This window comes from Rhinatrema bivittatum, chromosome 10 (assembly GCF_901001135.1).
Source record: "Rhinatrema bivittatum chromosome 10, aRhiBiv1.1, whole genome shotgun sequence".
Taxonomy (NCBI): Eukaryota; Metazoa; Chordata; class Amphibia; order Gymnophiona; family Rhinatrematidae; genus Rhinatrema; species Rhinatrema bivittatum.
Genome location: NC_042624.1, coordinates 99342619 through 99368680, shown reverse-complemented (window position 1 = coordinate 99368680; position 26062 = coordinate 99342619). Strand labels below are relative to the sequence as shown.

The following is a 26062-nucleotide window of genomic DNA, read 5'->3' as shown; positions in this document are numbered from 1 at the left end:
GGGAGACAGCCTCTTCAGAACTTTGGCAGTTCAGTTGCTCTCCATGGTGTCCGAGCAACCTGCTCCACCACGGTGTCCGTATAATCCATACAAGCATCCTTATTTTCACAGACTTGGCCTTTTCAGCAGTATCGACTTCCACCGCTTCTGGCCAGCATCAACAGCTTCCAGTCAGGCCTAGATAGTATATTGAGCGCTATAAGCTGAAAGCCGCTCAACAGGCCCAGCCTAAACTAAGGACAAGTTTTTGTTACCATCAAGCACCCTTCTGTTAGCAGGACAAATCCAACAATTTCTGAAGAAATGGCATCAAATAACCAAGGACTCCTGGCTCCTCAGAATTGTACAGCATGGATACTGGCTTCATTTCTCCCAAACACTATTCCTTCCACATTCTTTGCCTCCCTGTCCAGATCTGGTTTATCCCCCTGCAAATCCAACTGGAAATGCAATCATTTCTCAAACAGGCTGTGGATCTAATCCCTTCATCACAACACATGCAGGATTGCTACTCCAGATACCTCCTCATCCCCAACAAGTCAGGGGATTGCAACCAATCCTGGACTTGAGGCTTCTCAACAAACAAATCCTCCGGGAGAAAGTCAAAATGAACACAGCACAATTCTCCCATTTATTCAACAGGGCAAATGGATATGTGTGCATACTCTCATCCCAGTTCATTCTTCCTGAACATAAGAAATTACCATGCTGGGTCAGACCAAGGGTCCATCAAGCCCAGCATCCTGTTTCCAACAGAGACCAAACCTGGCAAGTACCCAAACACCAAGAAGATCCCATGCTACTGATGCCAGTAATAGCAGAGGCCATTCCCTAAGTCAACTTGATTAATAGCAGGTAATGGACTTCTCCTCCAAGAACTTATCCAAACCTTTTTTGAACCCAGCAACATTAACTGCACTAACCACATCCTCTGGCAACAAATTCCAGAGTTTAATTCTGCATTGAGTGCAAAAGAATTTTCTCTGATTAGTCTTAAATGTGCTACTTGCTAACTTCATGGAGTGCCCCTTAGTCCTTCCATCATCCGAAAGTGTAAATAACCGATTCACATCTACTCGTTCAAGACCTCTCATAATTTTAAAGACCTCTATCATATCCTCCCTCAGCTGTCTCTTCTCCAAGCTGAACAGCCCTAACCTCTTCAGCCTTTCCTCATAGGGGAACTGTTCCATCCCCTTTATCATTTTGGTTGCCCTTCTCTGTACCTTCTCCATCGCAACTATATCTTTTTTGAGATGCGGCAACCAGAATTGTACACAGTATTCACGGTGCGGTCTCACCATGGACCAATACAGAGGCATTATGACATTTTCTGTTTTATTAACCATTCCCTTCCTAATAATTCCTAACATTGTTTGTTTGCTTTTTTGACTGCTGCAGCACACTGAGCTGACTATTTCAAAGTATTATCCACTATGATGCCTAGATCTTTTTCCTGGGTAGTAGCTCCTAATATGGGACTTAACATTGTGTAACTATAGCATGGGTTATTTTTCCCTATATGCAACACCTTGCACTTATCCACATTACATTTCATCTGCCAGTTGCATGCCCAATCTTCTAGTCTTCCAGTCTTACTTTTGACAGAGTCCCTCCTCAGGATAGGAGGCAATGCCCTGTGTAGATTAAAAGATAGGAAACAAAGAGTAGGATCGGTCATTTCTCTCAATGGAGAAAGATAAATAATGGAGTGCCCTGGGAATCTGTACTGGGACTAGTGCTTTATAATAATTATAAATGATCTGGAAAAGGGAGTTTTGAGTGAGGATTTTAAATTTGCAGATGACAAAATTGTTCAAAGTAGTTAAATTACATTGAAAAAAGCCCAACTCTTATCTGGCTCATTAATTATAAATCAAAAACAAAACCAGATGTTGTTTCACACGGACTTCATTGGTATCATACAACAGTGGCTTAAATCATAAGTCAGTGTAAGCTCATGCACTATTAAAATCATTTACCAATGATAGTCAGTAGCATCTTTCTCATGAAATCTTAGTTACATTTTTCTGTGCACATGCAAAAGTCTCAGATTGGCCCGACAGAAACTAGGATATCTAGCTTACATGAACAATGTCAATGTGGTTCACAGACAAATCTCCAAAAGCCGACAATGATGTATCACAGAAAATCTTTGATGTAATGAAGTATAAAGTCCTCTCTGTGAAGATGCTAACAGCTGTTGCAAACAGTAATACAGTGTTTCGGCATAAAAACACCTTCAGGGGCCGAAATCCAAAAAGAACAAATGTATAGAAAATAACATGTAGCAACTTGAATAAAAAATATACACTAACAAAAAAAGTCAGTGTTCCACCTTACATGAATTTACATCTATGTTGGCTTCACAGTGTTAAAAAAAAAAAAAAAAATGGCTCTGGGACCAGCCATCTTAAATATTCAACAACCAGTCAGCTAAGATTTCTCAAGATGAAAGCAAAGAAAGCTAATCCTTAGGAACAGTGGGAAAATGTCATAGATCCTGTGCAAATGTACTCTTATATTGTGTACCAAACAAAGATATAGCCCACATAAATATGCTTTTTTCAAATATACAAATGTTTTTTAAAAATGTTAATTAGAAAAAACTGCCCAATCAATTTTTGTTCAAAGCCATAGCTACAGTGTTGAATTTATAAATACATTTTTGTTTGCGTTGTAATAATTGTAAGCCAAAATTGCCACCGCAGATGTTTCTAGAATTATTCTGTAATATAGCAAAGGTCAAATGAATAGGAAGATAACATGATGATGACCAATGTTCTACTAGAGGCGCTTCAAGTCAGCATCTCCATATGCAGCTAAGATGTTCAAGAATGCATATCCTAATGATATGCTTTGTCTTGTCAATATAAAACAAAGGGCAAAGGCACCAATAATATAAATGACACCCTCGATCGTACATGTGGCATGATCAGACAATACAAACTTTTTTGATTCCTAGAAGATATTGCCACTAAAAGAAAAAGAACAAATGGAACAATGGCTGCAAAGGAAATTCATAAGACTTTGAGAACGCTGCCAGGATGCCCCATTATTTTATCCAGAGGATCTTTATTGGAACTGCTATCGGTTTTTGTTGGTAGATTTTTATGGTCCTTCATACCTAAGCTTCTGTCATATATTTACAATTCTTCTGATATGATCAAAATTTTGGAAGCCTTTCCTGGTCCTCTTGACACACTTATATTTGTGACTATTGATATTATTTCACAATACATTTAACATTCAGCTTTGTCATCATCTGTCAGATGATGGACTCTAGACCTATGCTAACTAAGGTCCCTACTCGCTGCTTGTATCAATTGGCCAATTTTGCATTAAAAGAATTTATTTTTTTTTTTTGTATTTGATAACAGGTTTTTCCAACAGATTAAAAGCACAGCCATGCATACTGCTATGGCTCCCAATGTGGCCAATCTTTCAAGATCAATATTTATTCTGTGATGTTCCGGTATCGCGTGCGGTACGGCCTTATCGCCCGCAATACTGGCCACTTCATGGCAGTGGTATTCTAATATAGGGAAGGGGAGGAGTGTGGGCGGAGTTATCTCCTTGCAGCGCGGAGGGTGGCAATGTTTTTCACATTATCGCCAGCAGCACCACAGGAAATAGCACCACGGGAAAAGGTGTAGTTATGAGGGCGATAGTGTGTAGTGCGGCCGCACTACTGCTATGCTGCCGTCTGCCCACTATTGCACCCCCCACCCCAACCCCTTTTTTTTTCGCGCCTCATCATTCTGCTATGAATCTAGGGGCAAGCTGGTTAATTTGAGCAGATATGATTGGTTACATGTCCATTCTGTGATCATATCCAATTGTGGAAGAGTTACATCAATGATATCTTTATGCTTTGGATTGGAAGTATTTTAACAACTTATCTGCATTTATGTCCTAGCTAAATACATGTGATAGTAACCTACAATTAACATGTGGTTAGTACACAATCCGTATTCTTTATATATCCTTATATACATTAACCTGTTCAAGTCCTTTCATGATTTCTGTAACCTTTGAAGGTTTTTATTTTTCAATTTTTTCAAAAAACAAATAGGAATACTGTTTTTGACATATTCCAGCTTTCTTCCTGTTAAGTTATGCAACAATCTTCCTGTCCGTTTCTTCATCTGCACCACTCTGTTCTTTCGGCAGTGAGTTCAAAATATGAATAGTGGAAATGAAAAGCTGTTTTACTGCACAAGGTTATTCCTGTAGGGTTATTCAGAAGGCTAACAAAAGAGCAATAGAGACCTTTTATTTCAATCAACATGGAATCCAACTAATCCCTGTATTGTGCGTGTCCTACCTTATTCAACTTATGTACATGTTAGTACAACATGGTATCAAAGCACACTGGGATATTTTGTGGTTAGAACATAAGATATGAGTCCACAAACCACCAAGCACTAGAGAGCACTCTAAATAATATCCACACCAGAAGGGAGTGCTCAATAAAGATTCCACAGTCCCAAGGATTCAAATTATTTGTAAATCCAAAAGTAGTTTTATTTTTTATGGCGGCAACTCCACTGTATAAAAATGTATTTTTTTACAACCACAGATCCCCCGACACGGACCCGTGTTTCGCCAGGGGCTGCATCGGGGGGGACGCACAACGGGTTTTAAATATAATCTGTAAACAAAACAATAGAAACAGGACTGTGTAAGGAAAGGCTTGCCAATGCCGTACATAAAAACAAATAATACACAAATAATACACTTTCACTTACGAAGTTGAAGTTTATACAGGCATATAGCAGGGAGCGCATTGTATGACATTAAACATGGAGTTTTAAAGTTGCAAACGGCGCCAAAAAGCATTTACCAACCAATCAGCTGGGGACAACCCTCCACCAATCCGGGCAGAGAATTCTATATCCAATCAGCATCCAGATACATGAAATGAATAAACAATCAGATAAAATGAACCCATTCAATCTCTTTGTTGAGACCTCCTGGGACAACAGTATTTAAACGGTGAATCCACCGCTGTTCACAGCGAATAAGATGAGCATCAAAGTCACCACCTCTGGGAAGGGGAGCTATTACTTCCACTACAAAAAAGAAAATGTCAGAAATTGTATGAGATAAGGTTGTCCAGTGCTCAACCAACGGGGCTAGCATCCGTAAGTGTTTAATATTTGAACGATGCTCTATAATTCTTGTCCTGACTTGTCTGTTAGTCTTACCGATATATAACTTATCACAGGGGCACCTTATGGCATAGATTACCCCTGTGGAGCTACAATCAGAAAAGTCAAAAAATGTAAACACCCTTCCAGACAGAGGATCAACAAAATTAGACATTTTCAAGGTGTGTTTGCACACGGAGCAAGTTCCACACGGGGTGTGCTCACCTTGTGTATGTTCATGTTTGTTATGGGAGTAGTCTGAGTAAGAATGTCTCTCAAATTTTTACCTCTGCGGTATGTAAACCGTAAAGAGCTTTGAAATAAATTTGAGAATGATAAAGCCGACCAGTGTTTCCGGACTATTGACGTGATATGATGACTCAGAGGGGAAAATGGTAAAATACAGTTCACCATTTTGTCCGTGTCTTTCTGTGCTGGAAGAAATAACAACTCTCTGTTAATATATAGAGCACGCTTAAAAGCCCTTTTCAAAATCTTCATAGGGTACCCCCTCTGCCTAAACCGAAGGATCATCTCCTTAGCTTTATTGGTATACTCAACTCTGGAGGAACAGAGCCTCCGTAAACGGAGGAATTGTCCTGTAGGGATATTGGTCTTAAGAATTCTTGGATGACAGCTGTCAAATTGAAGAATAGTATTACGGTCAGTCTCTTTCCTATAAATGGAGGTTGTAAATACGCCGTTATGTACCATAATAAGCATATCTAAAAATGGAATCTGAGAATGATGCATATTAAAGGAAAACTGCAAATGTTGGTTACAATGGTTCAACCAGTCTAGGAACATAAAGAATTGAATTTCAGTCCCTAACCAGATTAACAACACGTCATCAATGTAGCGATACCATGCATGTATAAGCTCATGCCAATTGGAGGGATAAATGTAAGTTTCCTCAAAATGTGCTACGTATAAACATGCGAGGCTGGGAGCCATCGTAGCCCCCATTGCAGTCCCTTTAATTTGTTGGTAGAATTGATCATCAAAGCGGAAATAATTCTTAGTGAGTGCCAATGTAGTAAGTTGCATTAAAAAAGGTGTAGGGACACGATGGGGTACAGAACGTTGATTAAGAACAGATTCAATAATCAATAAAGCCTCCTGTTGCGGGATGTTAGAATAGAGTGACGTTATGTCCAATGTAACAAGCAAGTATGGGGGCGTAGGGATCTGTAAATTGTTTAACAGTGAAATTAAATGAGCAGAATCACGGACAAAGGATTTGATCTGTGGAACCACTGGTCTCAAAAAGATATCCACAAATTTTGAAAGTGGTTCCAAAACAGATCCAATCCCAGATACGATTGGACGTCCCGGTGGATTCACTAGAGATTTATGAATCTTAGGTAGTACATAGAATACCGGTACTGTAGGAAAAGGGGCAGTCAAAAAAGTAGCCTCACGTTGGGTGATATAACGATTGACTAATGCATCTTGTACTATAATTGAAATTTCATCTTTCAATATAGCGGTTGGATCAGATTGTAGAAGACAATAGAAAGTAGAGTCCTCTAACTGGCGGAGCACCTCAGATTTATACTCAATACGGTCCATGATTACCACCCCGCCCCCCTTATCAGCTGATTTTATAATAACTGTAGGATCTTCTGCCAAAGATGAAAGTGCACTGCTTTCATCCTTGGTGAGATTATACCGAATATGCTGATTGGTTTGGGAGAGGAGGTGGATATCATGTTGTATAAGTTTTTCAAAAACAAACAGCATTGGGTCAACAGGACCTGGAGGAACCCATTTTGATTTTACATTAACCAAAGATCCATCATTTGGGGATTGGGTATTTTGAAAAAACAGTTTCAATTTTAGCAACCTAAAAAACCTATGAAGATGGATTTGTAGGTTAAAGGAGTCACTACGAATAGTAGGAACAAAAGACAAACCCCTAGACAGAGCTTTTAACTCAATTTCAGACAAAGTCCGTGAGGACAAATTAAAAACTAAGTCTGGTTCTACTGCCATGGGTCCTGTTGTTGCCGGGTTGTTCTGGTAGAGCGTTGAGTTGTTGGCGGGCGACCTCGAGATCTGGACCCTCTGTTGCTGCGGGATACCTGTCCCGAGTCTAAAAAAGAGGCAGCAATAGACGAATACTGTCCAGAAGTTGTAATGCCAGTTGGTGGTGCCACGTTTACACGAGAATTCGGCATCAATGTGTCTTCCCCAGAGGAATCGTCCGAAGACGATTGAGCGAAAGCTACTGACTACTTTTGAAGACGGTTCGGATTGAGCCATTGATACACGTAGCCTTTGGTGTAATCTGTAATGTCCCTCTGAAATTTTCTAAATTTAGCTGCCTTTAACTCCTTTCTAAATTTCTCAAGGTTTTCAATAAACTCCGTATGTTGTTGGTCAAAACTTTCCAGGGAAGGAGCAGAAGACCGAATCGTCTGAATGCTTGCTTCTACTTCGGTTTTCAGCGGATTGATCACTTCCTTAGTAGTCTCAATGATTAGTATCATTAGATCAAAAGAACATTTGTTCAATATTTTATTCCAACGTTCAATGAAGGCTGGGTTGTCAGCGTGTAATTTTGGTTCTTTTTGTACAAACACACCTTGAAAATGTCTAATTTTGTTGATCCTCTGTCTGGAAGGGTGTTTTCATTTTTTGACTTTTCTGATTGTAGCTCCACAGGGGTAATCTATGCCATAAGGTGCCCCTGTGATAAGTTATATATCGGTAAGACTAACAGACAAGTCAGGACAAGAATTATAGAGCATCGTTCAAATATTAAACACTTACGGATGCTAGCCCCGTTGGTTGAGCACTGGACAACCTTATCTCATACAATTTCTGACATTTTCTTTTTTGTAGTGGAAGTAATAGCTCCCCTTCCCAGAGGTGGTGACTTTGATGCTCATCTTATTCGCTGTGAACAGCGGTGGATTCACCGTTTAAATACTGTTGTCCCAGGAGGTCTCAACAAAGAGATTGAATGGGTTCATTTTATCTGATTGTTTATTCATTTCATGTATCTGGATGCTGATTGGATATAGAATTCTCTGCCCGGATTGGTGGAGGGTTGTCCCCAGCTGATTGGTTGGTAAATGCTTTTTGGCGCCGTTTGCAACTTTAAAACTCCATGTTTAATGTCATACAATGCGCTCCCTGCTATATGCCTGTATAAACTTCAATTTGGTAAGTGAAAGTGTATTATTTGTGTATTATTTGTTTTTATGTACGGCATTGGCAAGCCTTTCCTTACACAGTCCTGTTTCTATTGTTTTGTTTACAGATTATATTTAAAACCCGTTGTGCGTCCCCCCCGATGCAGCCCCTGGCGAAACACGGGTCCGTGTCGGGGGACCTGTGGTTGTAAAAAAATACATTTTTATACAGTGGAGTTGCCGCCATAAAAAATAAAACTACTTTTGGATTTACAAATAATTTGAATCCTTGGGACTGTGGAATCTTTATTGAGCACTCCCTTCTGGTGTGGATAGAACATAAGATATGCCATACTAGGTCAGACCAAGGGTCCATCAAGCCCAGCATCCTGTTTCCAACATTGGTCAATCCAAATCATAAGAATCTGGCAAGTACCCAAACATTAAATAGATCTCAAGCTACTATTGCTTATTAATTAATAGTTTATGGATTTTTCCTCTAGCAGCTTATCCAAATCTTTCTTAAACTCAATTACACTAACTAACATCCTGTGGCAATGAATTCCAGAGCTTAACTCTGCGCTGAGTGTAAAAGAATTTTCTTCAATTTGTTTTAAATGAGCTACTTGCTAACTCATGGAGTGCCTCCTAGTCCTTTTATTGTCTGAGCAAGTAAATAATTGATTTGCATTAACCTGTTCAAGTCCTTTCATGATTTTGTAGACTTCTATCATATTCCCCCTCAGTTGTCTCTTCTCCAAACTGAACAGCCCTAACCTCTTTAGTCTTTCCTCACAGGGGAGCTGTTCCATGCCCACAATGTGGGGCAGTGTAAAGGCTGCATTTACCCTCCCTCCCCACCTCCCACTTCCCAAATACTGCAGTTTTACACATAACTTCTTCCGAAAAGCAGATTTTATTGATTGGACAAAGATGGCCGCAGCCCATAGACATTGAATAATCAGCAATTAGCAAACATATCAATAACGTCTTCTTCCCTCTTGGCCGTTGAAGCGTCGAGGGACTGCGCCGGATCTGTTAGGCCGCTTGCCCAATCCGAACCGCCTGTTCAATCCTCCTAAATGCGGGGGGGTTGTCACTTCTGCCAGTCACCATGCCACGGTTGCCCGCTAGTGACACTGCTTACCGGGGACCACCCAACCGGGCTGCGGCCATAAGGTGCAACACCGCTTGAAGACCATCCTGCAGATCAGAATTAAAATGTCCCAGCCGATGTCCGATAGATGTACACCATCAGGTCGAAACATCCCTGGACTCTCATCTATAAATTTGTGTGTAACAGACAAACCATCAATGACACGCATGTATTTTAACATCCATTTGTTAATCTTTTTCCTAACCTTTTCCATCGCTGAATGAGAGCGCTCACCTCTCCATATTCTGCGAGGGGTGATGCAGGACCAGACCATCACAGACTGCAGGAACATGTTATGCAAATACCATTAAATCTTTCTGCATCTTTTGAGTGAGATCGACACTTTTGGTACGGGGCATATCATTACCGCCGAGATGTATGACGAGTGCCGAAGGAGTGTCGGGGTTGCGATTGCGTAGCTCCAACACAAGTCTGTAATAACTGGTCCCACAACATCCCTGGGATCCCATTCCAAATCAGACAGTCACTGAGGCGCCATCCCTAAGTGCTCCCCTGTCACTAGCTTGGGACTCCCATATAGCATGGCTAAATCAGCCTGCTATCGACGGGAAAAAGTAAGTTTGCTTACCCGTAAACAGTTTTTCCGTAGATGATGTAGCCATGCGTTCCCGCCCTCCTCCCTAGACAGTCAAAAAAATAAATCAATAAGATAAGAAAAAGGACTTAACGACTTCATTCTATCTTGGCTACAAAGAAACAGAGGGAGAGATGGCTGATTCGCACGGGAACACACCACACAGATGCACAGAGTTCAAGCTCTGTGACTCACTGAGGGAAGCTCCACCTACGAAGGTCACGATGCGCTCCCATACAGCATGGCTAAATCATCTGCTATCTACGGAAACACCGTTTACAGTAGGCAAACTTGCTTTTACTGCGATTCTAACTTTTTTTTTTGATTACTGAAAGGAATTGTATTGTCTGATCATACCACATGTATAACCAAAGATGTCATTTATATTATTTGGTACCCTTGCCCTTTGTCTTATATCGACAAGAGAAAATGGACCATTACATCGAAGATATTCTGTGATGCAACATTCATGGCCTTTTGGAGGTTTGTCTGTGGACTGCATTGAAATTGTTCATTTAAGCTAATTACCTTTTAATTTATTTTGGGCCAATTTGAGATTGGTTTTATGTACATAGAAAAATATAACATTAAGGTTTTATGAGAGAGATACTATTGACAGAATTTTCTACACTATCATTGGTAATGATTATAATAGTGCCTGAGCTTAAACTAATTTAAGGCAACTGCCATTCTTACTGTGATTTATGTTACAAAGAAGTCAGTGTGAAACATCATCTGGCTTTATTTATTGTTTTAATTTCAAAGTAGTTAAATCGCAAGCTGATTGTGAGGAATCACAAGAGGACCTTGTGAGATTGGGGGATTGGATGTCTAAATGACAGATGTAATTTAATGTGAACAAGTGCAAAGTGATGCATACAGGGAAGAATAATCCAAAAATATAGTACATTATGCTGGGTTCCGTATTGGGAAAAGATTCTTGGAGTCACAGTGGACAATACTTGGAAATCCTAGGCGCAGTATGTTCTGATGGTCAAAAAAGCAAATAAAATGTTAGGTATTATAAGGAAAAGAATAGAAAATAAAACTGAAAATATCAATACCTCTGTATTAATCCATGGTGCGATCGATACAGATCTCAAAAAAGATATAGCAGAACTTGAAAAAGTGCAGAGAAGGCAGAACCAAAAAGATAAAGGGAATGCAATGGCTCCTCTTTGAGGAAAGATCGACTAGGTTGGGGCTCTTCATCGAGGAGAAGAGACAGCCGAGACAGCAGGACCAGTTAGCTTGGGGCACATTTAAAACTAATCGGAGAAAGTTCTTTTTTACTCAACGCACAATTAAACTCTGGAATTTGTTGCCAGAGGATGTGGTTAGTGCAGTTAGTATAGCTGTGTTTAGAAAAGGATTGGATAAGTTCTTGGAGGAGAAGTCCATTACCTGCTATTAAGTTCACTTAGAGAATAGCCACTGCCATTAGCAATGGTAACATGGAATAGACTTAGTTTTTGGGTACTTGCCAGGTTCTTATGGCCTGGATTGGCCACTGTTGGAAACAGGATGCTGGGCTTGATGGACCCTTGGTCTGACCCAGTATGGCATTTTCTTATGTTCTTAAGGAGATATGATAGAGGTCTGTAAAATTAGGCATGGTGCAGGACTGGTAAATAGGAAACTGTTATTTTACCCTTTGCAATACAACTAGGACTAGGAGATACGCCATGAAGCGAATGGGTAGCACTTCTAAAATTAGCATTTTTTTTCACACGGCATACACTTAAATTGTTGAATTTGTTACTAGAAGATATGGTGAAAGAAGTTAGTGTAGTTAGGATTAAAAAGGATTTGGACAAGTTCCTGAAAGAAAAGTCCACAAACCACTGTTAGCCTTGTAGACTTGAGGAAGCCACTGCTTATCCCGGTTATGTGCAAGAAGGATTGGACCTGTTCTTTGGGATCATACTGGGTACTGTGATCTGGATTGGCCACTATCAGAGACAGGATGCTGGGATTGATACACCTTTTGGTTTGCCTCCGTATGGCATATGTTCTTACTTTGCCAGTTAACTATGATTTTCTGAAACTACCAAAAAGCAGATGCAAGAGATTTTCTTTTTCCTTATCGTAAAGGAATCTAAGTGAATTTGAATGCCGGAGTAGTTGCTTCTTAGAGTTGGAAGTCTGAGGCAACTGTACTTCCTAAGATTAATATATAGAATTTGACAAAAGAAAGATGGAGTGAAGAAGGTTATGTTAAATTGAAAGCTTATGTTGTAATTTGGAAGATGCCAAGTACTATGAACATCTGTTTTTGTATTAAAATATTTCGACACCAAGGTTGTATGTTAAATGTTTAATGACAATAATTGCTCTTTTTTGTAATGGTACAATCTTATTTAATTGTATTAAAAGTATTTGATTATAAAAAGAACAAAATAAATTACCCAGACACAGAAATTGTAAATCAGCTTTATTTTGTAAAGTAAAATAAAGGTTGCAATATTGAATATGTGCCACATGATTCAGAAGCTTTGCTGTAGAATTTTCTAACTTTTCCTGCAGAATCTGTCCACAAGCTGCTGCAGGAAACTGATGCTGTGCTAATTATCAGGCCAATTCAGTAAAATTCACGGGAGAGCTGGCGCTCCGAGGCGAGCACCCACTCTTCCGACGCGCTCCCAGGCTGCTCTCCTGGACGCGCAATTCTGTATTTAAATGAGGGCCTGTGGTAAAAAGAGGCGCTAGGGACACTAGCACCTCCTTATTGACAGAAGCAGCGGCTGTCAGCAGGTTTGACAGCCGACGCTTAATTTTACCGGCGTCGGTTGTCGAACCCGCTGACAGCCACGGATTGGAAGCTGGCAAAATTGAGCATCCACCAGGGACTTTTGGCAGGTCTTGGGTGGGGGGTTGTATTTAATTTGGCAGGTCTTGGGGGGGGGGGGTTAGGAGGGTGGGGGGGTGTTAATTAATTTAAAGGGTTGGGTTGTGGGGGGTTCCCACAGAAATAGAAAGACAAAAGTTTTCTGATCTGGGGAATGGACCGAAATGGCCCTCCCCAGACCCGAAAACAAAATGGGGAGAAAAAAAAAATGTTATGCACTCCCCTAATTTGCTCCATAAGACGCATAGACGCCCGGAGACAGAGCCGGCTTAGCACAAAATTTTTTTTTCCTTAAATTTTCCCCCTCTGAATCCTAGGTGCATCTTATGGAGTGAAAAATACAGTAGTTTTTAGGGGGTTGGACACGCGTTTTCCTCACGCTATTACCCCTTACTTTATTAGCGCATGGAAAACGCGTGTCTAGACTGGGGCTAACGGTGCGCTCAGCCAGAGCGCACCATACTGAATCGGCCTGCTTATGAGATACATTTTAAGAGCCATGTGCAGGCACACATTTGCACGCGTTTGCTGGCGCGGGCACATGGACGCAGCAATTTTTAAACCGTGCGCATATATCCACGTGTTTTAAAATAGATTATTTGCGCGTGCATGTGCGCACGATTTCATATTGATGCGTGCATGTGTGCGCAAGTGCCACCTTGCTCATGTAAGGGGGGGGGGGATTTTACTGGATACACACACAAGACGCTAGAGTCCATTTTTCCAATTCGTTCTCAGTTAACCAATCAGACTTCCTGACCCCTTCTGTTACTTTGCCTACCTTTTACTCTGTTAGGCCAGACTCTCTAAACCTCACTAATTAGCTTATCTATTTTTTTTATTTTATTACTTACACGCCATCCATAGCAGAAGTAAACTTACGCGGTATGTGCAGAAATCATGCCTCAGCCCGCCCACGCCCCAACCCTTTTCCCTGAAAACGTTTTTGTGCAAGTAACAGGAGATGCGCGTGTTGTCACGGCTCTTTGAAAATCCGCACCGCGCGCCCATCCCAAGACACGCGTGTCTCCTGGTTTTGGCGTGTGCAAGGCTTTAAAAATCTACCAGTATATATAATATATTTTTGGCACAGTAATTTAATCATGGAAGATATTGGATGTGTTTACTGAAAAAAGTAACTGTGCAAAGTTAAACAGTACTGTTTTTCCATATAAAATTCCTTCATCTGTGTTGAAAACCAAATTCCATGTTGTCATGAAATGCTAGTCCAGTTTTGTGTTACTCCTGTCAATTTGCTCTGATGCTTTTTTTCCCTTAAAGAATGATTTGGAAGAAGAATTGTTAGTAAATCAGTATTTGATAGGTGGGTAATAAATAATGGCATGCAAGTATGCAACACTGCAAACTTCTCGAGTGGCATGAACTCCTCAGTATGAGTCAGTTACTAACAGTGCCCTAGGACCCCGTAGCAGCTCAGCATAAAAAGGGTAATTAGAAGGACACAAGAAATGTTCAAATTACTGCAGCAAAATAAGGAAAATGCCAAAAAATCTTTTCAAATCCGTTTTATTGTAGATCTGCCCAGGATATGTGAAATACAATTTTTTATATATATATATATTTTTTTTTTTGTTTTGTTTTTTTGTTGCAGTATTGTCTATTTAAAGACATCTGAAAAGGCTGAATCCTATAGTCCTAGCTGGCAGTCCACAAATAGGCTTTGATATTCATTTGGAATGTGCCTGCTTCCTAATGGGATATGCATTCAGAATCCTATAAGTAATAGGCAGATGCACATGCTTTTTCAGGGGTGCATGCTTATTTTCCCCTATTTGATTCCCCAGTCATTTGTGGCTTAATTCTGAAAATATCTTTATGTCCAGGTGTCAAAAGAAAATGTAATTGTGAGCAATTCATTCACCTCACTTTATGCCGGTGACAAACCCCCTTTTGTTAATTGCAAGCACAAATGTAGGAGCCAGAGAAGGAGCTGCAGGTGTCAGAAGTGGCTTACGTTTTGACTTAAACGTATTTCAGGAAGAAACTGTTAAGGACTCATCAGGACAAGAGGATGAGACACAGTCCTCCAATGATGACCCGGCGCATTCTGTTACTTCCCGAGATGTACCAGAGATAATTCGGCCACGTCGATGTAAATATTTTGATGCAAGTATGTGTTGTATGGTGCAAGCTAACTATCTAAACTTATAATTTTGCTACAGCCAGATTGTTGTATTAGATTGGTAGCATTGCTAACATTCGCCAACCACATGCAGTTCATGGAGAGAAATAAGTTTGCATGTAAAATGTTTTGATTTCAGCTATTGGGCTGTGCGCTTTATCATATGTGAAAATTTTTTTTTAATATGTTTTGAATGTGAGATCTGTCAGCACATCTGAGTACAAGCTATTGCATCCCTATTTCAGCCACTGCCACAGGCTTGAGGGTGTTTTCATTGGGCTGATTATTTGAATTAAGCCAGTGTGAGGTGCACTTAGAATTGTCTTTATTCTAAGCTGCTGGTGTTCTTTCCAAGCTCACTTTCTTCAGATTGTACTTACAGTACAGTCTTGCACTGACTAGATAGTGAGAGAGAACATTCAATACTTTCTTTCTGGATGGTGTGAATGTCGCATCTTGAAAGTATTTTTTATTTTTTTTTAAGATTTTTAAACATTTCTGCAAGTAATTAGGAAATCAAGTAGTTCATGTTTTTTCTAATTGTTTGAGAAATGCTTAATATTTTCAATACCTCTGTCAAAATTATGCTTCCATTTACATATAAATATTTTTTGTACTCCTTTTTGTTTTCTGTTTCATTTCCTCTTCCTACTTGTGCAGTAATTCTGTACCATAGAAGCCATCAGTGCCAAGAGAAAGATCATTCAGACTTCTCAGACATTATATCAAGCATGTTTCCTGTACAGCAATCATAGACACTGAAGTCCAGGGGAATGCAGATCATTTCCTAGCCCTGGCTTTTCTCCAGGGCAGCCCTGAGCATTCTCACTTGATCTCCAGATTTACCTTCTTGCAAATACAAACTAATCTACAAGTTCCTCTGAATAAGACTCTGAATGGTCCCTCACATGTTTCAATTTGTGAGCTATCTTTGAGAAAGTAGTGTGGTTACCATGTTAGTCTGCTAGAATGCATGGAAATTCAGGTGTTATCTTTTTATTGGACAGACTTAATAACATTTCTTGACTAGCTTTCAGGAGCTTTACCCTATTAAGTCTGAACAAAATGGCCTTCAGTTTGGCACATTCAAGTGGACCAATTCGACAATCACATTCATTTGTCCAAGATGGAAGATGCCACATACAGCTCTAGGATAAAATAAATGATCTAATCATTTTGTTTTGATCTAATGAAGGGGTAATATGCCTGCAAGATATACAAGAAATGTATTAAATTAGCCCAATAAAAGTAGATCATCCTTTTTTTTTTTATTGACCTTGATTCCTGACCTATATTTCAAGTGCACTGTTTTCTTGCAGATAATGAAATTGAAGAGGAATCTGAAGAAGATGAAGACTATATTCCCTCTGAAGACTGGAAAAAGGTATAAAGTTGAGAGGGGTCCCAGTTGAAGAACCTAAAAGTAAATCTTTAGCCAAAATATACAATTTAGGTAAATTTATCAAATATGTTTAAACATTCATATGTACAATGTGCAGCAGCATATCTTAATAGAAACTGGAGATATGAATTGGAGTGGAAACGGATGGGTTTTGATTTCTGACATTCATTCTAACTTTGTATTGTTCTTCAAAATGTTGAAACAGATTTGTCCTTTAGCACTTCAAGTGTAATCAGAACTGGCTTTCACTAGTGCTACAGCACCATGAGCCTGTCTGAGAGTTTTCCTCCCATGCAGCCAAGCCCTCACAGTAATAGTCTTCTGGCTCAGAGGCGCAGATCATAGAACACAGGATAAGTGTGCTCTTAGCTAACCACCAAATGTCACTGTTGCACAGTGGGTAGAGCTGATTCCCTCCCTCCCTCCCTCCAGCCTTGTGAAACCACCTCCTCAGCCTGCCCAAGCTGAGCTCAGGAATTAATCTGGGGCTCCTAAATTGCAGCTTCTGGGCTGACACTTCGTTTTTAAAGCAAATCTTGCACAGTAAGAAAAATAATGTTGATCTAGAGCTTTTCTAGTTTGAAGCTATCTTCTACTGCAGAAGACATTTGCACTAAAAAGCAGTACTGTGGAGTTTCTTACATTTTGTGTGTTCAGACAATGTTCAATACATTTGACCTCAAAATTAAATATGAAGGCTGCTGAAGAACTTTCGCTTGTTAACTGTGTAGGTGGATGGGAGTATTTTCTAGTTGAGTTTTATGCTCCTTTTAGTAACATTTATATGAATACACAAGCCATTGTTGGGAGAGGTGATGCAGATTAGGTCTTTCCTGAAAATTTTCAAAATCTAAAACTTTGCCTTTTTATCTGTATAGGAAATTATGGTGGGCTCTATGTTTCAAGCAGAAATTCCACTTGGTGTCTGTAAATACAAGGAGAACGAAAGAGGTAAGCTTTATTGTGAAACAGAATAGCTCACTAATGTGGCATGGATTCATGTTGCCACCTGTCAGAAATTAAAGTATGATTTTGAGCTATTTGCTAGATGATTATCCAGTATACTGTAAAACTCCTTTTTCAATAATAAAAAAAAAAAGTAGCAGTTTAAAAGTTTGGCAGACATCTGTTTCCCCTGAGTCTGTTTTCTGGTGTCTGCAGATGGATTGTATAATGATCCCTGGGATTACATTACAACTTGGCACAAATTTACCAGCCACTCTGATTTAATTCTCCTATCCACCGTTTACTGCGTGACTGTGAATAAATGGGTCACTTAAGTGCCCTGTGCTCAAATGTCTGCTGTTCTATGAATTACCTTGTACTGTATAAATACAAACTGAAGTTATTATCTTAGAAAGGTAATTCTCTAATGAGCTTTCAAATTTGTGCTGCAAGTCTATAACACAGCTTGTGTAAATAATTGGAAAGCACATTTCTTCTTGGATTTAAAAATGATCCAGTGAAATGTAAGGAGGTAATTTTCAAAAGGATTTATGTGCATAAAACAACTTTTAAAAATTGCTGCTTTTACGCACACAACTCCTGTGAAGCAGTGTCAGAAATGAATTCATACTCGCAGATCTGGTTGTTTTATATTTACTATATCACAAATTACATCACCCTGACTGAAAAACTCCAAACCATTTGATAGGAGGTAATTTATTATATTGTTTTGAACATTAAGTACATAGTGGGTTCAGGGGAATTCCATAGGGAGTAGAATTTTGGAAAATGACTTAGTAAAATTCAACCTGTAACGATTAAAAAAAAACAACAACCTTTTGAAATACAGAACAGTACTCAGATGGTGTTGCTTTCTTTTATGGTTTTTGTTGCACATCAGGGGGTTGAAGAGGGGTTTTAGTTCATTCTTTTTACTCATCAGAACACAAGTGATGTAAATTAGACAGGATTGTAAGTTTAGTAAGTTGTTTATCATCTATATACCACTTTTCTAACCAAAGCAACTAAAGTTATACCTCATTGAGATTAAATTCCAAGGGAAAAACAGAAAAGTGGAGAGTAAATTGAAGAAGGCAGGCCAAGGGGTAAAGGAACCAAAGAGGAAATGTTACCTATGGCCTGTATGTCCTTTATTTTTTTTATGGCCTACCTTGAGTGATGTTATTTCCAGGGAACTGCACCTGTGTGGACTGCTTTATTACAGTTGTAAAAGGTGTTTATTGTAAAGAGGAAGTTATTGGCAAAAAGAGGTTTAGTAGTTCAGTTCAAATGTATTACTCTTGCAAATGGATCGGTTTCTTTTGCATTTTCTTTTTAATTCTCTGCAGCAGTTTCGACTAAACCTTTTGTTCCTCTTACATGCAGGTATGACCAACTCCAGTTCTTGAAACCCACAAACAGGCCTGGTTTTCAGGATTTCCACAATGAATATACATGAGAGAGATTTGAATGCACTAGCTCCATTGTATGCACATCTGTCTTATGCATATTCATTGTGGCTATCCTGAATACCTGACTTGTTTTTCTGGCTCTTGAGGGCCGGAGCTGGCCATCCCATCTTACTGTGCATTTCTATCACAGAGCTGCTTAGCATCTCAAAATACTTCGGGGCAGATTTTAAAAGTCCTACATGCGCCGAGCCTATTTTGCATAGGCCCGGCGACACGCGCAAAGCCCCAGGACACGCGTATGTCCTGGGGCTTGAAAAAAGGGGCAGGGGTGCGACCAGAGGCCTCCGTAGGGCTGCTAGGCCGGGGGATCGCGCGCTGGCACTCAACTGGCGCGCCCAACCTACGCCTGCCCAGAGGCAGGCGCAACTTCTAAAACAAAGGTTGAGGGGAGGGGTAGGTAGGGCTGGGGGGGCGAGTTAAGTAGGGGAAGGGAGGGGGAATGTGGGGGGGCGGAGAGAACGGGGAAAGCAATCGGGGCTCCCCTAGGGCTCGGCGCACGCAAGGTGCACTAGTGTGCACCCCCTTGCGCGCGCTGACCCTGGATTTTATAACATGGGCGCGACTGCGCACGGATGTTATAAATTCGGGCGTACATCTTAAAATCCGGCCCTTCATGTTCAATGAGTCATCTAATAAATACAGAGGACAAATGGCTTGCTTCCTGCAATAGGCTTGGCTACCAGTAATAACTAAATGCAGAGTCATACTTGTACGTGTATTAATAGTTGCAGGGCCATCCTTATGGGAGGGGCAAATAGCAGCGATCGCCCTGGAACACCACACCATCAGCATAGCCCCATCCCCAATACTATCATTTCAGTGTTCCAGGGCTCCACTAGAGTTGGTTTGCCCTGGGTCCCACACCCTCCTAAGGTCTACCCTGTATAGCTGTCAGGTTTCCTACTCTTGTATAACACTAGTAAATATGTGGAAGATGTGAAGTGAAGAGGATTCATAATGTCTTTTTAGTATCTTCCATGTGTGAGAGGTCTGTGCTACCTTTCTGTGCTCTAATAGTTCTCACAGGACAAGCAGGATGGTAGTCCTCACATATGGGTGACATCACAGGATGGAGCCCTGTACGGAAAACTTTTCTATCAAAGTTTCTATAAAGTTTTGACTGACACTGGCACACTGAGTGCACTGAGCATGCTCAGCCTGCAATTATCCCTGTGACCACAGGTGTCTCCCTCAGTCTTCTTCTTTCCGTTCTGCAGTAAGCATAGCGGTTAGGAACTGTGTGAGAAGTTCTAACACTTTTTCCACACGGAAATACTTAAACTTTTATTTCACAAACACTTTTTCCCTACACGGGTCTCCCTTCGCGTACATTTATTCGACGCTCGGTGAGTACTATGCCCTGTTTTTCGGTCTGTTCCTGTCACCTCTCTGTCCTGCCAACCGATTGCGGCCTTCCCTTTCCCTATGTTTTCATAGTTAGCTACACATAGCCTGCGAGTGTCCCTCTGTGACACTCTACCTAGTTATTAGTGCTAGTGGGACAGGGACTTCCATGGTTTCTGTTGCCGCCAGGGTCTCTGTCGAATCTAGTTCCTTCAATTTTCTCGGTACCCTCGCGCAGTCGATGCCCCCATCACTACCGTTGGTACCCCCTTCCAGACCGTCCTGTATTCTTCAATGCCATCGGTACCCCTCCCCCGCGGTACATTGATGCCATCGATCCCTGCATCGATTCTATCAGTGCCATCCATGTTTTTCATCAATGGCATTGATTTTTCCCTGGGTTTCATTGATGCCATCATTGCTCAGATGGATGCCATCAATGCACACCCTTGTGTCGTTGGTGCCATCGTAGCCCAGGGCACTTCCATCGATGCCAGGGTCATTTCCACCGATGCCCAGGACACTTCCATCGATGCCATCGTCTATTCCATCAGTGCCATCGATGCCCAGGTCGATTCCATCGGAAGCGTTGATGCCCGGGTCTATTCCATCTATGCCGTCGACGCCCAGGTCGATGGCGTTGGCGTTCCTATCAATGCGGTCATTGACTCCGATGCCAGCATCATTTTTTCCGATGCCAATGATGTTTTTTGATTTCTCGATGCCACATCGTTTCCATAGATACCTACGCCGATGCCATCAGTGCTTTCGTCACTATTATCCTTGCTCTGCCCGGGTCATCGACATTTTTTCATATATATATTTTTGACGATGCCCTCAAGGCCGCTTCGGCTGCCATCGACACCGTCAGTACCGACATAGCACCTCCACGTAATGCCCTTGCCTAAACACTGTGCTCCATGCTTTGGGTTCTTATTAAAGCCCCGAATTGGCCTATGATACTACATAGTGCCAGGAGCAGTGCAGGCATGCTGACAGTCCGTCAACATTCGCCATCCAAGACAGCGAGGGCATCCACCTCTGCGTTGGGGAAAGACCTGGCCGAGCACCGTGGCACTCATTGTCACCGGCACGGTGACCGTCCGCCACCGACGCCATCCAGCACATCCGTGCTATCCTTCTCGGTGCTGGAGAATGCCCGGGCCGAGCAACATCACCACTGCCATCGCCACTGTTCCGCACAGTGCTGGCAGTCCTTGGTGCTCCAGAAACACCGGAACGGGTTCCGAAGAATTCTGCACTGGCGTCACGACACATTGAACCGCTGCAATGAGGGCCGAGTTCACGAGTCATAATGGCTCCCCTGTACCCGAGGCGTGCCCCACCGACATCGGTGCGGGATTGTGGCCCTCCACAAATTACTGTGGGTAGCGCCAGCCACGCTCAGCCTGTCTCCTCTATACTTGCGCTACCATACCAGGTTTCAGAGTTGAGACGGACCTTTACGTCCGACAGGCTATCCCTCGATGACTCTTGAAATCCACAGAGCCATCTTCACCAGCTCATTCGGCGATCCACGTCGGATGGTAAGTACTCTAATCCCGCTTCAGCGGCATTCCCATTGAGATCTGTTCTCTAATTCGAGCCACATGGTTCGAAAGGTTCTAGGTCGTCTGTCTTCCAAGAACCGTATTAGTGTCACATATCACTATTGCCAGCTAGGTCAGACACCATACCAAGAGAATCTCTCTACCATTTATTTGGGATTGCATCAGGACATCCTCCCGTTGTCAGCAACGGAACTCTGTACTGATTAATACTCTGGCTTCTGGTTCCTAATTCAGGACCGAAGTTCCAGATCGATTCGCTGATTTGCTAAACATGAGATTCAGCAAATGCTGCCTCAAGTGCAAGTCCACCTTGAAACCTGGCAACAGGTCTCGACGTTTTCTTGTATAGCACACAGAAATGCGGGTAAGACTTTACCGCTCCCGTGGGAGGTTACATGATATCCAGGTTACATCAGCCCCCACCAGTTGGACACCTCCGGGTTTCTCAAGTTGTCGGATGTCAGAGCAGCCACCCCACTCTGTACCAAGATTCACGGTACACTCCCCCGGACGCTACAAAGCGCAGGAGGGGAGGGGGGGTTTGGGGAGTTTTAATTTCACTATTCTTTCTTTCAACAAAAAGTAGTTACTCTCCGCCCATCCTGGACTTCAGAAATACCAACTTTCTTCAGAAGGCACAGGTAAAATGGTATCTCTCGTCACCATGCTTCCATATCGCAGTAAGTACATTACCTCTAATCTTTCTATGTGCTTCATGGTGAGTCAACAATATTACAATCCCAAGCTCTGCCGGTTGCACCAGCTTCGGCAACTGGAGTATTTCATTAAATTACTATTGGTGACTGCTATTTCTCTACAGAGTACATTATCATTCACGCTTTTCCTTGCATGGACAGCTGCATAACCACAGTCAATCCAAGCAAGGAGCTCTAACTTCTTCATGACTCACTATAAATCTACTACCTGGGATTGCTGTCACTGCCATACATCCCTTATAGAACACTTCTGGACACCACAGTCACAATGACCTTCCTGTCCAGCAACCTCACAGACATTCTAACAAATTTCTATATGTCCCTGCGCTCATATTCCATAACTTCAGCCCCTCAATTCTTTCATTGTCGGGCCATGGGGTTTTTTCACTATGCACTTTCCTCATAGATCCAAAATTGCTATGGGTTAGGTTCAGTGAAATTTCATTATCAATGGGTCTAAGCCGTTCAACCGCTTTCATCCCTCATCCATATTGCAGATCTGGAACCAAAACCTAGTCTGCTCCTGCTAATGCTCGCATTTACTCAGGGTTGTAAAGTTTGACCTAACATCTTCTCAACCCAATATACGTTTTTTCCGCTCCAGGCACAGTTTCACATGAACTTCCTGGAGCTTGTAGCCATGAGTTATGTCCTTATGCCTTCCTCTGCAACAAATCTTTGTGCATACAGACTGACAGCATAGGGACAATGTGCTTTTCCAACACACATAACCTCTTAGCTGCTCTACTAGGAAGCTCTACAGCTCTACCCTTGGCCCTTGCTCGCTCCATGCATCCTCGGGCCATTTATCTGACAGACTTACTGAACGCACGAACAGACCTTCTCCATATAGGTTTCCATCCTCTCGAATGATCTCGGACTACATGTGTAGCGAGAGAAATCTTCTAGTGCCGTCAATTTTTCATCTTGAACCCTAAAGTTCCTTTAAGTATCTTATAACCAAGTCTTAAATTGTCTCCTGATAACATGTTATACTCTGCTTTTTGCCGAGATGTTATAGTTCTGCTATCTGTACTGTGTTATTTCTTATAACATGTTCATTGTATAATGTTGTTACTCTGTAAACCGGGGTGAAGGCACACAGCTATACTTCGGTAGAAAAAAAAAAAAAAAAGAGATCAACCGAACTTGCCCTCTGCGTCCGCATCGAACCATACGGTGCACGGATTCTCCTCCCTACACATGTTTCCAATGCGTTCCCATAGGCGCCTTTGTTCCATCAGGGCCCTCTTATATGTGTCTCTTCCGCTGCCTCTCATAGCCAGCACTCTTCTAATGCTGAAACGGGACGGGGTTCACTGTTCCTCAGACCCACGTCCTGGCCGAGACCAGTGTGCTTCCCATACTTCTCGGTCTATCACACCAGTAACCAATTCACCTTCTTACAAATCAGTCTCATATCATAGACTCACTGATGTTCTCAGGTACTGGTAGCGTCACAAAAACCCTTCTACACCCAAATTCTACCATTCAAAATGGCATGATGTACCACATGACGCTGACAAAAAGGGTTTTACCCTTTTTCTTTTTTCTATACCACTCTTTTTTCTTACTCCCTCTGATTCTGCTCCCCAGACATCCTTCACATGGGTACACCTCTGTTCCAATTGGCGTACCACTTGGGAGTGGGGATACCCGATTAACAGTCAACCCCTTCTGAGTCAGCTTACTATGGATTATCCATTGATCAAGCCGCCTCTGTTTTCACTAGTCACGGAATGGGACATGTAATTCGTGCTTACAAGACTCATACATTCTCTGTTCGAGCCTTTCCGTTCCTCTCACTTAACAGTCTGCCATGGGGAACTCTTTCCCTCATAGACATCATTTCTACCAACAGGGTCAGTGAGTTACACACCTTGTTACATACTCACCCGACCCAGCATTCCTCCATGACTGAGTGGTTTTACGTTTTCAACTTCATATCCTTCTTAGGGTAGACATTGCATCTCACCTTACTCAGAATATATTCTGCCCACTTTCCTAACACCTCTCTCTCACCAAAGCGAGAGGGTTTTTCCCACTCCTTGGACTGTAATAGTGCACTTGCATTCTATCTAGACTGCACTATACTCCATAGGAATTCCACCTAACTCTTTCCTTCTGTGGCAAGAGCCAAGCTGCAAGTTCCAGCGGGCAAACAGACCTATTCCTCCTGGTTGACGGTCTGTATCTCTTTTTCCGACCAGCAAGCAGGCATTTCACTACAACACTGTATGTAACCACACTGTGTTGCGTCCATCCCAGTCTCCATAGCTTACCTTCGGCCGGTGCTGCTTGTACATATTTGTCAGGCTGCGACCTGGAGCTCTCTCCATCCTTCGCAACCATTATTGCTTAGATACGACTAGCCGGCATGCTCCATGTTTGGCCAGTCCGTCTACTCCTATTCTTTTCGGTTTAACTACCCAACATCCTTCCACCAACCCGTTAAGGGTTTCAGGATGCCCTCCGTTCCAAATTCCACCCCCGTCATTGCGCCTTTTGCACGTCTTGGGTGCATTGGTGCACTCTCGGGCATCCTCAGCTTGGTACTCACTACCATCCTGCTTGTCCTGTGAGAAAGCAAATGTTGCTTACCTGTAACAGGTGTTATTACAGGATAGCAGGATGTTAGTCCTCATGGGTTTATGGTCATGTATTTTCGTGTGGGTCTGGGGGAAAAAACTTTTACAGGGATCATTTGGTTCTCCCTAATCATAATGGTGCTATTATGCTTTGGCTTAGCTTGAATAAATGTAAGCACTAGTCCCAGAACTAACTTAGAATTTATGGAATTACAATAGCTTTTAAAATGATTTCCCACGTGAGAGGTATAGCGCTGTATAATGTTGTATACCTGTTGAAAACATTTTAAATTAGTCCACTTAATATTTGATTGTATTGACCTGCTACCTGGAGTGAGCCAAGTATAAAATCTGAACTAGGCACTGAGAATGGTTTTTTTTAGAATTTTTGACATAGATCTTGTACAATATGGGGGAGGAGAGAAGGGGGTAGAAGTAAAGGATTAGTGCACTGCAGCCTGATTCCATTGGGGACATGATTAAAAAAGGTAGTGTGACTCATATTTTTAGTTTGTGACCTATTTTTCTCCATTTTAGTCTATGAAAATGATGATCAGCTCCTGTGGATACCTGATTTTCTATCAGAAGACAGAGTGATTGAATTCCTCAATGAAGCCTCAAGGCGAACAGGAGATGAGAGAGGTGTGGATGCAATTCCTGAGGGTTCACACATTAAGGACAATGAACAGGTATATATAATAAACATAAGTCGGATTATGTTGGTTAAACTAAGCTTTAAGATACTTTAAAGCCTATATTGCTGTTAAACAGCACTTTCTATCTGGAATACTCTGTATCCCTCATCTCCCCTAGGTAGCACCCTCAGTGGGGGTGAATGACAGGAGAAGCGTGGTTGGATTACAGAGCAGAGTAGCTTTTCTCTGCTCTGTGTCCTGTACACTCCAGCTTTGACCCCCCCATCCCCTTCCCCTTCATGCTGCTGAGGAGGGGCTGGAGCATGAAACAGAGGACTTTCAAATAAAGGCATA

The 26062-nt window shown here is 41.8% G+C and overlaps 1 protein-coding gene across 5 annotated transcripts in view; it reads left to right on the top strand.

Moving 5' to 3' along the window:
* MIER1 (MIER1 transcriptional regulator) overlaps positions 1–26062 on the top strand; it is a 106396-nt gene that overhangs the window by 42941 nt on the left and 37393 nt on the right. For 4 of the 5 annotated variants that reach the window (XM_029617570.1, XM_029617573.1, XM_029617572.1 and 1 more), the window contains exons 5-8: positions 14891–15023; positions 16355–16419; positions 17316–17388; positions 25611–25762. In XM_029617570.1, coding sequence (XP_029473430.1) covers positions 14891–15023; positions 16355–16419; positions 17316–17388; positions 25611–25762 — 423 coding nt within the window. The remainder of the gene's footprint in view (positions 1–14890; positions 15024–16354; positions 16420–17315; positions 17389–25610; positions 25763–26062) is intronic. The other variant, XM_029617571.1, reaches the window with a different exon arrangement.